We start from the raw sequence: 14,548 nt of genomic DNA, 5'->3' as shown, positions 1-14,548 counted from the left end.
ATAAAGGGCAGACACAGAGGGAAAGCTCTGTTAATGTTTAATTAATTTATAGTGGGTTCAGGAAGGGAAGAGATTTGGTGAATGAATCGGTTTTTGTAATTATACATTATTTAGATAACAAGGAAAAATAACATTAATTTGTATTATAATTGTTTTTAATGTCACATTTTGTAAAATATTTGATTAAATATTTAAAAAAAAATCAGGTAATGTTTGTACGTTGCTTTACTAATGCACAAAACTTTAAATATTGTCATTTCTTCCTGTTATTTTTAATCAGTCACATTTGTTTTTGTATTGACATCAGTCACTGATTTATGTTCTAGATTTCGTTGCTTTCGAAGGTTCGAAAAAAGTTCTTTGTGGTCTTTTTCGCATTCCGTAGAAATAAGGAAAGTTCAAATCCGCTGTGGGGTTGGCTTTTTTTTTATTCTCACTGTAAACATTCTTTCAAATATACTGAATTCAAAGCAATTTAAGGCAAAGTTAAAGTTAAGCCTTGAATGCAGTTATTTTATCTATATAACCCCCCACTTACACATTTTTGTTGTATTATTTTCCTCCCCTGTGTGACTGGAATGGTACAGTCCGGAACTTGAACTATTTTGCGGGAGCAGCGGGAAGCTGTTTGAGCTCCTCCGACGAACTGTTTATAAAACGTACTAAACCTACAGTTGTTCGTAATGAGGTGAGAACTTTCCGTTTTGACTTGTAACATTTAAACATTGAAAGAAATATTTATTTATGCTTACCGGAACACCTTTTTTGCTAAAAGAAACTTTTTCGTTGACCTGCTGCTGTTAGCATGATGTCAGTGAGGGAAGTTATACTGTCGATATAAATAACGAGAAGAGAAACATACACTTGTATTATAGAGTGTGACAACTACTGGTACGTATCTGTCCCGTGATGGCGGTCACAGCTTCAAAAGTGCTTAGTTTGGAGCCATTCACAGAGCCAGAGCCTGCTTTATGTGTACAGCCTGTTCCTAGGTACTCATTTGTATGGCCGCCCTCTTCTTTCTGATGTTGATCACCATCTCTCTGGGCTTGCTCACATTCAATAAAAAATAAACATTAAATGTAGCAGATAAACTCTTACTTTTTAACTCTACATTCAGCACAAAAGCCAGCCTCTTCATAAGACGCACATTTTGCCACTGGCACAATGTTTTTATTTCACATGTGGGTGTAACGTAGCCCGTGGAAGGTTTAAAACATATCAGCTGATTGTGGCATGAAATAGGAAAACCTGATGAGCATTTACATGATGTGAGCCACTTGTCGAGTGATGGTTGGGTATCGTGTGACAGCCTTATCTGCTCTCCTAACATAAGTGACAGTCCTCTGCTAAAGGAGATAATCATGGAAGGACTTTCCTTTTAGTATTTAGAGAATATAACCAGCTCTCGTTATCGATACAGCCTCGCTTGCGTCTCTTCACTCACTTAGATAGAAAATAAGAATTCCACCACAGCCTTGCGTTCTTTAAGCAGGCTGGTAGGAGGATGGTGAACAAACCCAGGAGCCAGTTAATAACATGAGGCGTCCCCTTGTCCTTTTGTTTATGCAGTGCCAAAAAGCGACGGGGAACCAGAGTGCCGACAGCGCCTCCAGTGGAGAGCGAAGTAAGTTCATCCTTGACTGGCTCAGTGTGATCAGATCGATTGGTCCTTTTGTTTGCTGCATTGATTTTGTTGAGGAAAAACACGTAAAAATTGTTGATGTGGGGCAACTTTTAAAGCACCTAATTATACTTTATTCCTCTTTGTTTTGCTCAAATTCAGAAAGCATCATCTTTTGATCAAATGGATTCCGCCAACCTGTCCTCTATAGACAAAGCTAGCTTCCTGGCAGGGTTACAGCTAAATTATGGTAAGACTATTGAATTAAATTCCCTATGTCGGGTGTTGTTATACATTTTCTGCTCCTTAACTTTTGCTGACCACATGATGCTTGTGTTGCTCAGGCAACCCTCTGCACAGTACCGCCATGGAAGAAGATTTAAATGTGCCTGAAGAAGAACAGAACAGACCAGAAAACACAGGAAAGGTCACCGGCGGACAGCGTGGAGCTGCTGTAAAGAGGAAGGCGGCAGAGGGAGGTCGAGAGAATGGAAAGGAAGAAAAAAAGGTAGAGAGGGGCAGGAAAAGTGCTGGTGAGAAGGGCCAAACCAGGTAAGGTATAGTTAATGTGCACTTATTAGTTTATTGTGATGTGAGTGCAGACTTCTTTTCTTTCTTTTTTTTTTTTTTAAACCTCCTGTATGCACTTGTTAGGCCTGAGAAAGAAGCCACTGCAGATGAACGAGCAGAGCCACATGTGGAGGTACATAAAACTGTCCCAGAGAAGGACAGTCAGCCTGCTCCTAAAGCCATACAGAAGCGTTTAATTGGGAAGAAGCCTGCCAAGAGGGGATGTGCAAGGTGAGGCCCTGTACAGAGAGATGTGATGACACACACAAAACCCCTCAAAGTTCTAGAAGCTCCTTTCTACATATCCAACTATCCATTTTATGACTGTGAGTACAGAAGCTGCCCCCCTTGGAGGAACTTAAGCAAACAACTTGAACTTGCCTGTCTTGAGTAATGATGCTGAAATGACTGACTTTTATGTTACATCCCTATTGGTTTATTTATCTGTGTGAGTGTGTCTGTCTGTGTCGCACTAGGCCTGTGAATAATCAGCAAAGGACTGAGGACAAGAAGAGAAAACGTGAGTCTGCTGGTGGAAGATCGAGTGACAGTCAGTCACAGGTGAGAGGCTCTTGTGTGGTCATAAGTAAACAACCCTTATAAAAATAATTGAGTTTAAGACTTCAGATGTGCTGAAAATAATGATTTTTTCCAGAGCTCTGGCCCCGCCCCACAGAAGAGCAGGAGAGTGCTTTCATCTGATGAGGAGGATGTGGATGAAGACACCAGCTGGGTGTGAACTTGCATTAGCACAGAGCTTTGAGCAGCAGCCCAGCAGCGGCAGATATATGGTCTATTTTCTAACTTTGCATCTTTTTCTTCATGTCATTTCCTCAGAATCCAAGTCCAAAGAAGGCTGTAAGGGGAAGCTTGGGAAGAATGAAAAAGTCTTTGTTTGAGAAGTCCAAAGTTAGGAAGTCTTCATCAGGTAAGAGCGAAGATAACTGGTTACTGTCTGTTATCACCTTTATAATGCATAACATCTGATGAGACTTCATTTCTGCTGCTACATTTGGAAGCAAGCGTCAGAATTTGGTATACACAGGGTGGTGGTGCTGGTGTAATAGTGTGGATATTTTCTTGGCTCACCTTGGGTTCCCGTAGTGTCAACATTGTTTAAATGCAACAACCTACCTGAGTATTGGTGCTGACTATGTGAATCCATTTTTGACCACAGTGCACCCATTTCTGATAGCTCCCTCCAGCAGGATAACGTGTCATGTCATAAAGCTCAAATCATGGCAAACTGGTTTCTTGAACATGTCGTCATATCAGTATGGAGCAAATCTCTGTGGAATGTTTCCATCACCTTGCTGATTGTAGAAATTACAGCGTTTTTGAAAGCACCAGACTGTCCAACCCAACACTATGAAGGTGTACCTAATGAAATGTCCTGTGAGTGTTGGAAACGGTTTGTTAAAAATCAACCACTAGGTGGCAGTTTTTCACACAACATGCAGGTGCATGAAGGTGGGAGGCTGTTGTAGTCAACACTGTCGTCTTACTGCAAAGGTTCTCATCACAGATATTTTTTTTTTTTTTTTTTTGTAACTAACACAACAAACATTTGTATCAGCTGTTGATGTGAGGGACCAAGCAGCCAATTACACAATTCTATCCCCCCAAAAAGTTGAAAAAGATCGAGTTAAAAAATAAAATTAGTGGGCCCATAAAAGAGCTCAACTAAACATAACTACTCAAAAAGTGACAGAAACTTAACTAAGTAAACACAACTTGACTCACAAACTGAGCACAAAGACACAGGAGGGTAACCTTTACAGTGGTTTGGCCAAACCATTTACACACAATGGAGGGAAACAAAAACAAACACCAATACTATCTAAGCACAAAATAACGTAACTGCACCTGGCCACACCTTTTGCCCAGACAGGAAGCAGCCAACTCCCCAAACCAGGTAACTGAAAGGAAGAGGAACATAATTAGCATAACCACACAATGCTACTATGTGCGCACTTCTTAATATCATTGTTAGGTTAAAGTAGAGACATTAATGAATTATATTGCAAAAATAACTCAAATCCAAACTAAGAAGGTGAATGTATGGACTGATTTTACTCATGTGTGGCTGATGCAGTCACAGTTGGTCTTCATCAGAAAGAACCAAAACAGACTCTACATCACTGGGAAAAGTATTTCAGTGAGCCTGACTCTGTGCTATCTTTTGAATGTTACTGTATTTTAATTGTAACTGACATTTTTCATAAAAATTATTGCTCAGAGTGATTAAATAATGGAGCTGATTCCCCTTGAAGGCAGTGCATCTGGAGAACCAAGACAGGCCAGCACAGGCGAGCAGAGGAGGAGGAAACAAGGCCAACACAGAGGAACAGAGTTGGAGGTGGTGCTGGATTCCTTCCTTGACTTCTGTGAGCAGTACAGGTAAATTTCCAAAATTCAACAATCATTAACCGTGACCCTCTCTGTAGCCTGTAATCTAGGCTTTAAGTACACATTACAGTCATTTTAATTAACGCCTTTACATTGACAGCAGTTGTGTTTCACACAGATATCTATATTTATCACAGATAAAATTTTGAAGCATGATGTTTTCTTTAGGATCTGCATGAATGAAAACTGCAAGCATGCTGGTAGAGGTGATCATTCTGGTTCCCAGTAGCATTACTTTGTTCTGTGTGCTTGCTTTTAGGGAGTCTGTGGAGTCTAAAGCTGTCAGACACACCATTGATTGTTTCTCCAGCAATGTCAAAGACCAGCTCACAGAAAAGGTCAGACTTTCCTGATTGTGGTGATGATGTCAGACAGAGGCTGTCAAGGACAACACAGCTTTACTCTGTGTAGTTTTGAAGGATGCTACAAGCTGGCATTTAGAGGATTAAACAAACAGTGTATTACCAGTAACTCATACATTGTGTAGCCATATTAGAGTCTAAAGCACTATCAATGACATTTCTAATGCTAAGCATTTCGTTGGTTACTGGCATTAAACATCATGAAATGCAGGAAGAAAGGCCCTGAGTCACCAAAGGTGCCAGCAAGGCCTTTTTCATCTAACAACATAATAAGTAATCGATCCTACTTCAAACTCTAGATGTCATGAATGGACTTATTATTATTATATAACTTGTTTGGGGGGTTTTTTCTCAATGAATTGAGTCTAATAGACAGCAGCATGTTGTTGATCAGCCATCATTAAATCAAACACTGTATTTGTCTCTTTCAGATCACTTCACTTAAAAAGCTCAAGGTTTTAAAGAGAGAAAACAAAAAGGTAATTATGGCGTCTGGTCAGCCTTACTAATGTAAGCATGGTAAAATACTAAACTGTGACCCTAGTGGCATGTTAGTACGCCACCTTTGATCAGTGATCCCAAACACACATCGGGCCTGGTTGGAATGGATCAATCAGGCTACCAAACACATCCAGTCAAGCTGCAGTTTGCTAAGGCACTTTGAATTTATTATTACTGTGTGTATATATTTGTGTTCTTTTGACCCTGTGTGGATTAGAGGAAATCCTAAATAGATTCAAACTTATGCAACTAAGTCTTGTTTTTGGATTTGTTTGGTTTTTAAGTCATTAGAGATTTGTGCTGCAGAATCATTCAAGTTCAAAGAACTCATTAAAATCCTAAACTTCCCATCCAAGCCCATGATGAGTTTACATAAGCATCTAACCACACCACCTCTGTGCTAGTTAATGATTCTCAACTGTGACTCATTCAAAACGGCTCTGGTCAAAATCAGATCAGTAGGTTCATTGTGAAGTTTCTGTGTGTCCTTGAACTCCTAGTCTGCATGACAATAATCCACTTAATACTCTTGGAAGATAGAACGGGAACTTTAGTCATGTAATCGTTCCATATCGCCTCCTTACCTTCTGTATGAGCTGGCAGAATGTGTTAGACATTAGCATACTGTTACTGTTACTGTCATTTTATGTTGGCGTACTGATGCCTATGTTTAGCTCAAAGCCAGGGTCCATACTTTGCACTGAAAGTTCACAGAGCAGCTTGTAGTCTGTAGGCTGGGTAAAGTGCTTGTTTCCATTGTTCTGTGTTAGGTGGGCTCTTTGATCCGTAAAAACACACAGAGACTGTTTGATGCCAAGCATGAGATGATGAGGTGAGCAGCAACTCAGACGCATGATTCACAAACAGCCTGTTGTAAATTTTATGTCTTTATAGAGTCATTCATGTGAAAGAACTAGTTCTTGGAGAATGTAAAAGTTTACATTATTTTCCTTTCACTCACTGCTGACCTCGTGTGATTGTTGTAACAGGGCAGAAAGGCGGGCATGGTTGCTGGAGAAGGAGAAAGCTGAACTTCAGCAGCGGTTAGCCGACCTGAGACGAAGCCAGGCCTTCCTCCATGACATCAGAGAGCTCAACCAACAGTACCTGGACTACAGACAAAAACACCCCAAGGAGAAAGAGACGGTAGAGATGCACAACAGCATTAAATACCCAAATGCTGTATTGTCTTTCAATGATGAGCTGAATTCTGCTTCCTTTTTCCAGTACGGGGCCTCCAGCTTACCAGCTCTGCTCTTGGAGACGAAGCACATTAAAACAGCAGAGAGAAAAGAGACTTAAAATGAGTCTGGGAAATGACACAAATGCAGAACGTTTAAAGCTCCCAGAGACTGCACAATATGAGATGTGAGGCTGGAAGCAGCGTGATGGTTTGGATTATAATGTATGGTGTAGATAAGGCTTTGTATATAACACTGTTCTGTTCATTTAGATCATAAATGTAAACTGTGGATGATTACTAGAAGAATGTGACATTATGTTTTATACATTAATAATATGAATACATTCATATTATATTTAATAAATTCAAATAATGGGACCACATTTTGTGTGCGTGTGTAGTTCAGTTACTTTTTTTATTTAACAAAAGGAAATAAATTCCAGAAGCAGTCTGAACTGCTACTGGAATTTCCGTGCAGCTTCTTACAATTATTTGTCACAGCATTTCACCTACCTGTGCAGATAAGAGAAGGGACTGCTGGTAACTAAACAATAGTTGTCTAAACCAATCAGCGTTTGCCTTTTTGTGACGTCATCCACAGGTTTCTCCCGCCCACACTGAATCGGCGTTCCAATTGGCTGAAAGTTTCAGGTTTAAACTTAACTGAGAGATTTCCTGGTTGGCATTATTTATGTAACATACTTCATAAAAGCACATTCTACTGGTTTCTCCTGTCTCATTTAAAGGTACGTTTATTTTGGTGTTTTCTAGTCCGTTCGTATTTACTCTTGTGAGTTACTCGCTGCGTGAGTTTGCCGTGTTCCCGCTGATATTTACGCGTTTTCCCAACTATTTGCTTTACTATTGCGTTTTCTGACGTAGCCGTAAACTAAACTGAAATTGTTTTAAAAAGACAGCGTTGGAATATTATTTTTAGGTCATTGTTCACTCGCCTTTATTACTGTGTAACATTAGCTGTAGTAGCACTTTAATGTACAGTTGTCGTATGTTAGGTTTTTGTAGTTTTTCCTACCAGTCTGCAGTTGGACTCACTTTTACGGCATTTATATAATTTATATGGAATATCCCCACAGATCCCTCCATCATGTACGGCATAGGTGTCAAACTCTGGCCCGCGGGCCAAATTTGGCCCGCAGCCTAATTACATTTGGCCCGCGAAGCCATACCAAATTACTATTAATGCTGGCCTACTGGTATTATACAGCTAATATATATATTGTTTAGTATTAAGCTTTGCTTGTTCCATATTCAGTTTTTCAGCAAAACTTGTTTGAGTCCATAAGAAAAGATTCATTCTTATATCTGGAGGAAGATTTTTTTTCAATAAATATTAATGTTGGCCCGCGACTTTGTTCCAGTTTTGAATTTTGGCCCACTGTGTATTTGAGTTTGACACCCCTGATGTACGGGGTAATTATTAAGCTAACATCCAGGTATTGTGCTTGGAAGCATTTCAATTTGCTTAACGTAAAAACAAGAACCTGCTGATTGAAGGGTTGTAAATAATTTGTTTTGTTATCTGTGGAGTTTCGTTATTAGCTCTAGCTTGGTGTAGTTAAACAGTAATTGGTTGCTCCTTAGTGTGAGTCTACATTCAAACACCTGGGTGTGTGGAAATAGCAGTCTGTGCTTCTAACCCTAAAAGTAAACCCAACTAAAAATAGTCAAATGAACAACTTACACGAGGAAGGATTGTGGGTTTTGTGGTTTTTTCACTTTGGATAGATCACATGACCAGTATTTATGACAGGCTGAGATCCTCTAAACCTGAGTTGTTGAACGTGGGTCTGGGTCCAGAGGTAGCATAGCTCACTAAATGGGAGACTTAAAATATAAAAGAATTTCATTGAGGGCATTTATGAGGTTTTGGTATTCCTCCTGATCCCAGTGTTGTGCTAGAAACGGATTTTTGATGTTTCAGTGGGCTTATATTGGTAAATAGACTGACCATAGATTTATGGAGGGGTTATATCTAAAATAAAGACAGGACCTGTTTCTCTGTATTTCCTATGTCTATACAGCCTTACTGTACCTACATTATAGTCAGTTCCATCAGCCCTTTTTGGCCATTTAAATGTCTTAATAAAACTGTGATGTTATGTTTGTTTGCAGCTCTATGAGACAAATCTCTGTTGAGACATTTTTGGTGCCAATCAGTTTTTACCTGGGTAAATGTCTGTACGTCACTTTGCCAAAAACTCATCTCAACATCTATTTTGTGACAGAAAATGGCTTTCATGACAGATGTGTTTTTGGCAGATTATCGAGTCATTTGCGTCAGTTTACTGTTCAGCACACCACCCGCATTACTGGAAAATAAAATATTTTTGGAGATGGAAAAAAGACATAAAATACTATTGCTGTTTTTGAAACTAACTGCTGTGCCTTTACACCATTATGTACAAGTGTAATACCTCTCCATTTAAAAGAGGAAAACTGTCTCCCAAAGGCTCTTATCTGCATCGGAAAATATGACATCATCACGTAGCATTGCTGACACCAAGCGATGGGCTTAAATGACCAGTTGCTTGGTGGCATTATATGTACCAGTGCCATGTACTAGTACACATAATGTAGTAAAAATAAGCATCGTAATATACAGCTGGCTTATGTTAGTAGTCTTCATTTTGACAGACCTTTATATTTTACAGCACGTACATTATGTACTGCAGTGTTCTCATAAAACTATTCTATATTTATCAAACTAACATCTGCATATTTCAGAATTTAATTTTAAAAAATCAAAAATACTGACTCACCGTTTTCATGTTGGTCATTTTCTCTTTCACATTGTGAGGTAACTTTTCTGTTGTGTCAGTGGTTTCACTATGAGCTACAGTTTAGTGTGGTTTAACAGGAGTGGCTCTTCCTGAGTATGCTTTTTAACTGCTCCAAGTTATATATGGACATATTAGTTAATCCATAAAGTTGATTCTATGTTGGTACACACAAGGTTGAGTGTATGGAGGCACCTGGTGTCTTTTTTTCTGAATTTTTACTGCTCTTAACTTGTACTTTATGCCGTGACCAAAAAACATGTCCCGCATTTGGGACTAATAAAGGTTTATCTTATCTCTCTTACCGAACAGCTTCCAGGGTAACTATTGTCCTTGTTGTGGGGTTTTTCTTTCCACTTTGAGATTGTGTAATCTGGCATACTCTGTCAAACTACATGACCTGACAGGTTGGGAATGCAAGAAAAGAAGAATCCCATTCCAGTTTGTTGGTGTGTGTGCTTCACTGAGTGAACGGGTTAAATGCAGAGAGGAATTTCCCCAGGGGGATCAATAAAGTATACATTATTATTATTATTATCATTATTATTAAAGAATTGCACATCAATCAACTTCAGACGTTTTAGTCATGCATTTCAAAGTTTTGCAACTTGCACAACCCAACCAGACTCCAAAAATACACTTCTCCAGAAAATGTAGCTCTTTCTTGAAAACACTGAGAATGGCATGTACTTCCTTTTAAAGTAATTGTTCTTTTTCTGTCGAAGAAATGCTATAGCACGATCTACATCACTGATCTTAAATCTTAAAAATGAGGAAGCTAATCAGCCTAAACAAAAATGCATGTTTTTAAACCAACTGTAAGCGTTAGTAGGGGTGTGGTCCACCTTTGGAGAGGAGTCACGGGGTGTTTGGTTTCTTTATCTTCCTGTGGTGATTTCTATGTGACCTTTTGTCTCTTCTGTGTGCAGGAACATGGCTGATGGTGACATGCAGAGAGGTGGGGACACTGTAGATGCTGCAGTTTTTGGAAAAAGGTAACTATTGTGCGTTGTTGCTTACTGTCTGAGTGCCCATGTGTTGAGAAAGCTTAACCTACTGTAGCAGCTCTGTTTGCTGAAAATGTGGAGACTTGTGCAGCTCCTGGCTGATTTGACTTTGGTTCAATTTGTTTTCTTTCATATTTTAACATAACTGGCTTATATTACCGTCGTCTTCACTTTGACGGTCAGCAGTTTATTCTTCAGTTTGCCACAGTGTGGTTTTTAAACCAGCAGGATTAGTTAGTAAAGAAGCTGAGTGTAAAAGAGCTGCTCAGAAATGGTACATGTGAAAATGCTTAGTTGCACCAATGCTTTGAAGTTCTATCTGGTACAATGACATTTCGAAACCAATCTGTGTGATTTTTCGCAGGTAAACAGACAGGTTTAGCTACAGTAGCTACAGTCTTCTTAACAACTTCTTTTATGTGTGACAGTGTTAAACGAGTTCTTCATGTTTTAAGTACAGGGCAGTCATGAGTCAGTGTGTGTGTGTGTGTGCGCGCACCATCAGGGCAAATGCAGAAGCTGCAGGAAGTTGCAAGACTACTGAGGAAATGGACTGGAACAGCAGCAAATCAGAAGCCTCTGACCCTTACCGCTACAAGATGGACTACCCCTGCATTGGCACCTGTGTGGTTATCAACAACAAGAACTTCCACCAAAAAACAGGTAACAGTGGGTCCATCCAGTCATTCAGATGGACTGAATGACTGGATGCATTTCATGATCATTGTCTCAGTCTAAAACTGCCTCGTCACAGTGCTCGTTCAGTCTCTGACTTTCCAAACTTCACTAATTTTCCAAATTTCATCAGCTGCGCTACATCGTGCCTCACACTTCACTTCACACTGTGGCATGAAAATGACCTGATACAGTCTTTTTCATTTTTAACCTATCACAGTAGGAAGAGCAAACAAGCACATAACATGGATATGATCTTGAATAAAACATAAATACAGTGAAGACCCACAGAGGACCCCTTAAATGTTATTACCCAGCACGTGTTTGGAGATTGAAAGACCCGAACTCAAGTGCAGGGTCTTGATGGTCCCCTGCCAGATGTGAAGGCTGTTAGTTCCACAGGCACTAATGCACCACCATACTTTTGGATAGAGCGCTGATAACAAACTGGGTGGTCCTTCCACTCTTTAGTTTGGAGGATCCATGTTTTCCAAACTGAATTTCAAATTCTGTCACAGAACAGTTTTCCACCTTCTCACTCCATCTTAAATCGGTTTTGGCCGAGAGAAGACCGCAGCCTCACTGGATCATGTTCACACATGGCTTCTTCTTTGCATGGTTCAGCTCTGACCTGCATTAGTGGACGCTTCGATAAACTGTATCCACAGACGATGATGTCTGGGAGTGTTTCTGAGCAATGATAAAATCGTGCCTGTTGGTAACGTACTGCCACCCGAGGGACCAAAGATTCTGGGCATCTAAATGTGATATGATACCCAACCATGTGGCCAGTTAACCTGAGGTAACCCTACAGTGATGTGAAAAAGTATTTGCCTCTTCCTCGAGTTCTTATTTTTTAAATAGTTGTCACATTTACATGTTTCAAATTTAACAAACTTTAATATTAAAGACAGATGATCTGGGTTAGAATGAGCTGTATATTTATCATGAAATAGTTAAATGTATTAGCTTGATTTGATGTTTTCTTTTGTTGTGAATAAAATATCAGTTTATGAAATTTTAAATCATTGCATTCTGTGTTGATTTTATTTCCAGACGGTGCTGACTTTATAGCGTGCTGCCTTTCTGCTTGTGTATCTCTGTAGGGATGGGCACTCGTAATGGGACAGATGTTGATGCTGCCAGTGTTGCAAACACCTTCAATAAGCTGGGTTACAAGGTGAAAATATTAAATGACCAGACTGTGGCTCAGATGAAAAAGCTGTTGTTAGACGGTAAGGAAACGTTAAAGCTTACCTCTGTATTCACAAAAACCTCTCCATCCTGTTACAGTCTATGTGTGAGCTGATTGTAGTGAAATGCTGTGTTTGTTGGATTTATGGAGATTTCATTCCTCCATGAGGTTGTGGTAACCACCAGACGGCTGCATCTAAGTGTGATTAGTCTCTAACCACCAAATACATCCAGTTCTTCTAATGTTGCTACAGCTTTTTGTTAGCAGTTGGTGGATGTTATAGAGCTACACCAGTTATTTACATAACAGGCACTGTCTGGTTTTGGTTATGTTATCTAACCAATCATGCTAGTCGTTTTAGGAGGGCAGCCTTAGCCCAAAGAAGAGTGAAAAGAGGATGTGAAGGAACATAAAATGTCCAAAAAAGTTTGTTTTTGTTCATTCTATCAGAGTAGCTCCGCCAAAATAAAAGCACTGGCTTGTGAGTTGGAATAAGGGGGTTGTTTAAAAACAGCTGCACTAATAACGCATATTGTTTCCCATCTGTTCTGCTGTGTTTCCAGCATCTAAGGAGGACCACAAGAAAAATGCATCATTTGTGTGTGTGATGCTTAGTCATGGAGATGAGGGCGTGATATACGGCACTGACGGCTGTGAAAAGTTTGATACGCTGGTACAGTGCTTCAAAGGAAACCACTGCAAGGGTCTGGTGGGGAAACCAAAGCTCTTTTTCATACAGGTGAGTTCATTATGCCAGTGTGGCACACTTCTGCGATGTGTCTTCACATTCCTGTGTTTCAGTCTTTATACAGTAACGTCTTCATTTGGAGTTTATTAAGCTCAAGCTGTTGCTTTAATTGTCATTTGTTTTGTAACTTTTAAAACCAAAACTCTGCTTTCACTTTAAATGTACATGAAAAAAAATTTAACCATTAAATTTGTTTATATTTAACTGATGAGTCAGAACTAACACAGTCACTTTTTAGCCACTTTGATTTCCTCCAGGAGCTTTGAGGACAACTTGCTCAACACAGATGTTTTGGATATAAAGTCCAGATGTTTCTTCACATTGTTCGATAGCTTTAGTTAATGTTGGGAGGTTTTAAACTACTTTTAAAGATTGGAATTTACAAAATATACCTTTAACCCCTTTTTTTAATATCCAGTTTGACTGATAACTTTAGTTTATATGTCCTGGTACTGCTGAAATGCTGCTGAAATGCAAGTTTATTTAGATAATGCTTTGAATAACTGCCTGCCCAAGTTCCCTAAGGTGTTTCAAGGTGTGTGCCAAATATGAGATTAATTTTGAGTTTGATAATATCTGTCTCTCCTTCCTTTTTAGGCATGCCGTGGTTCAGCCCTGGATGGCGGAGCCATTGAGGTCGACAGTGTAGGAGACGAGCAGACATCTGAAAAGATTCCTGTGGAGGCGGACTTCTTATACGCCTATTCCACCGCTCCAGGTACAAACAGTTTCTGTTCTCTTCATAAACGGGGACATTTGAGGGTGACATCCCAACCTCAGGACCCACCTTCTGGGTCATTCTGATAAACCGATGGGTTGGGGTATGGAGAACAAGCATCGACACATTGTTCATTTTCTTTCTATGCTTCCCTTTTTCTGTTTCCTTGTTTTGTTTTTTCGTTTTTTGGTCTAAAGTGCAGCTGATGTGTGACATGTGGTGTCCAAACCTGTTTTCTAAGAGCACTAACACTGTCGCTGTCCTGCAGGCTATTACTCATGGAGAAACACAAGCAACGGCTCCTGGTTCATACAGACGTTGTGTGAGATGTTGGAGCGCTACAGTGGGAAGCTGGATCTGATGCAGATCATGACGCGAGTCAGCTACGGTGTTTCACGCCACTTTGAGTCATCCTGCAACCTGCCTGGGTTTAGCAACAAGAAGCAGATCCCCTGTATCGTCTCTATGCTGACCAAAGACTTTTACTTCCCCGTCTAGATTTACATGGTTGAACCTAATATCTACCCTCTGTCCACCTTGAATGTATACCGTCTGTTGTGGTGTGCTGAGCGGGATAACAATGATTTTATTGTCACTATACCCAAATGCACACTTGGCACTGAGGTAAAAAGACATCAGCTCACTCTGAGTTGTTTTAGTGTTGGATGATTTCAGTGTTCGGTCTTGTTTGGGAAACACAAAACACTATTAGCTCCATAGTTAAATATGTATTACAATAAAAAAACCTTTATACTGAT

At 39.8% G+C, this 14,548-nt stretch overlaps 2 protein-coding genes across 3 annotated transcripts; both read left to right on the top strand.

The window, feature by feature from the left end:
• The first annotated feature begins 305 nt into the window (after positions 1–305).
• On the top strand, positions 306–7,032 carry cenpu (centromere protein U). 2 transcript variants are annotated; one of them, XM_031757241.2, is made up of 14 exons: positions 306–688; positions 1,573–1,627; positions 1,787–1,874; positions 1,969–2,176; positions 2,279–2,425; positions 2,671–2,755; positions 2,850–2,927; positions 3,032–3,122; positions 4,468–4,594; positions 4,863–4,941; positions 5,397–5,444; positions 6,237–6,298; positions 6,456–6,612; positions 6,694–7,032. In XM_031757241.2, exons 1-14 carry the CDS (start codon positions 684–686, stop codon positions 6,766–6,768), a joined length of 1,305 nt encoding a protein of 434 aa, XP_031613101.1. In that variant the 5' UTR covers positions 306–683; the 3' UTR covers positions 6,769–7,032. The 2 variants fall into 2 exon arrangements, with proteins under 2 accessions (XP_031613101.1, XP_039471096.1); XM_039615162.1 differs by lacking the exon at positions 306–688 and adding an exon at positions 707–891.
• A 236-nt stretch (positions 7,033–7,268) lies between these two features.
• LOC120432681 (caspase-3-like) lies at positions 7,269–14,548 on the top strand. The gene is made up of 7 exons (XM_031757243.2): positions 7,269–7,395; positions 10,377–10,442; positions 10,960–11,117; positions 12,236–12,364; positions 12,888–13,063; positions 13,670–13,790; positions 14,059–14,548. Exons 2-7 carry the CDS (start codon positions 10,381–10,383, stop codon positions 14,286–14,288), a joined length of 876 nt encoding a protein of 291 aa, XP_031613103.1. The 5' UTR covers positions 7,269–7,395; positions 10,377–10,380; the 3' UTR covers positions 14,289–14,548.

This window comes from Oreochromis aureus, linkage group 2 (genome assembly GCF_013358895.1).
Source record: "Oreochromis aureus strain Israel breed Guangdong linkage group 2, ZZ_aureus, whole genome shotgun sequence".
Lineage (NCBI taxonomy): Eukaryota > Metazoa > Chordata > Actinopteri > Cichliformes > Cichlidae > Oreochromis > Oreochromis aureus.
The sequence above is the reverse complement of the archived record's forward strand: the minus strand, read 5'-3'. Positions and strand labels throughout refer to the sequence as shown.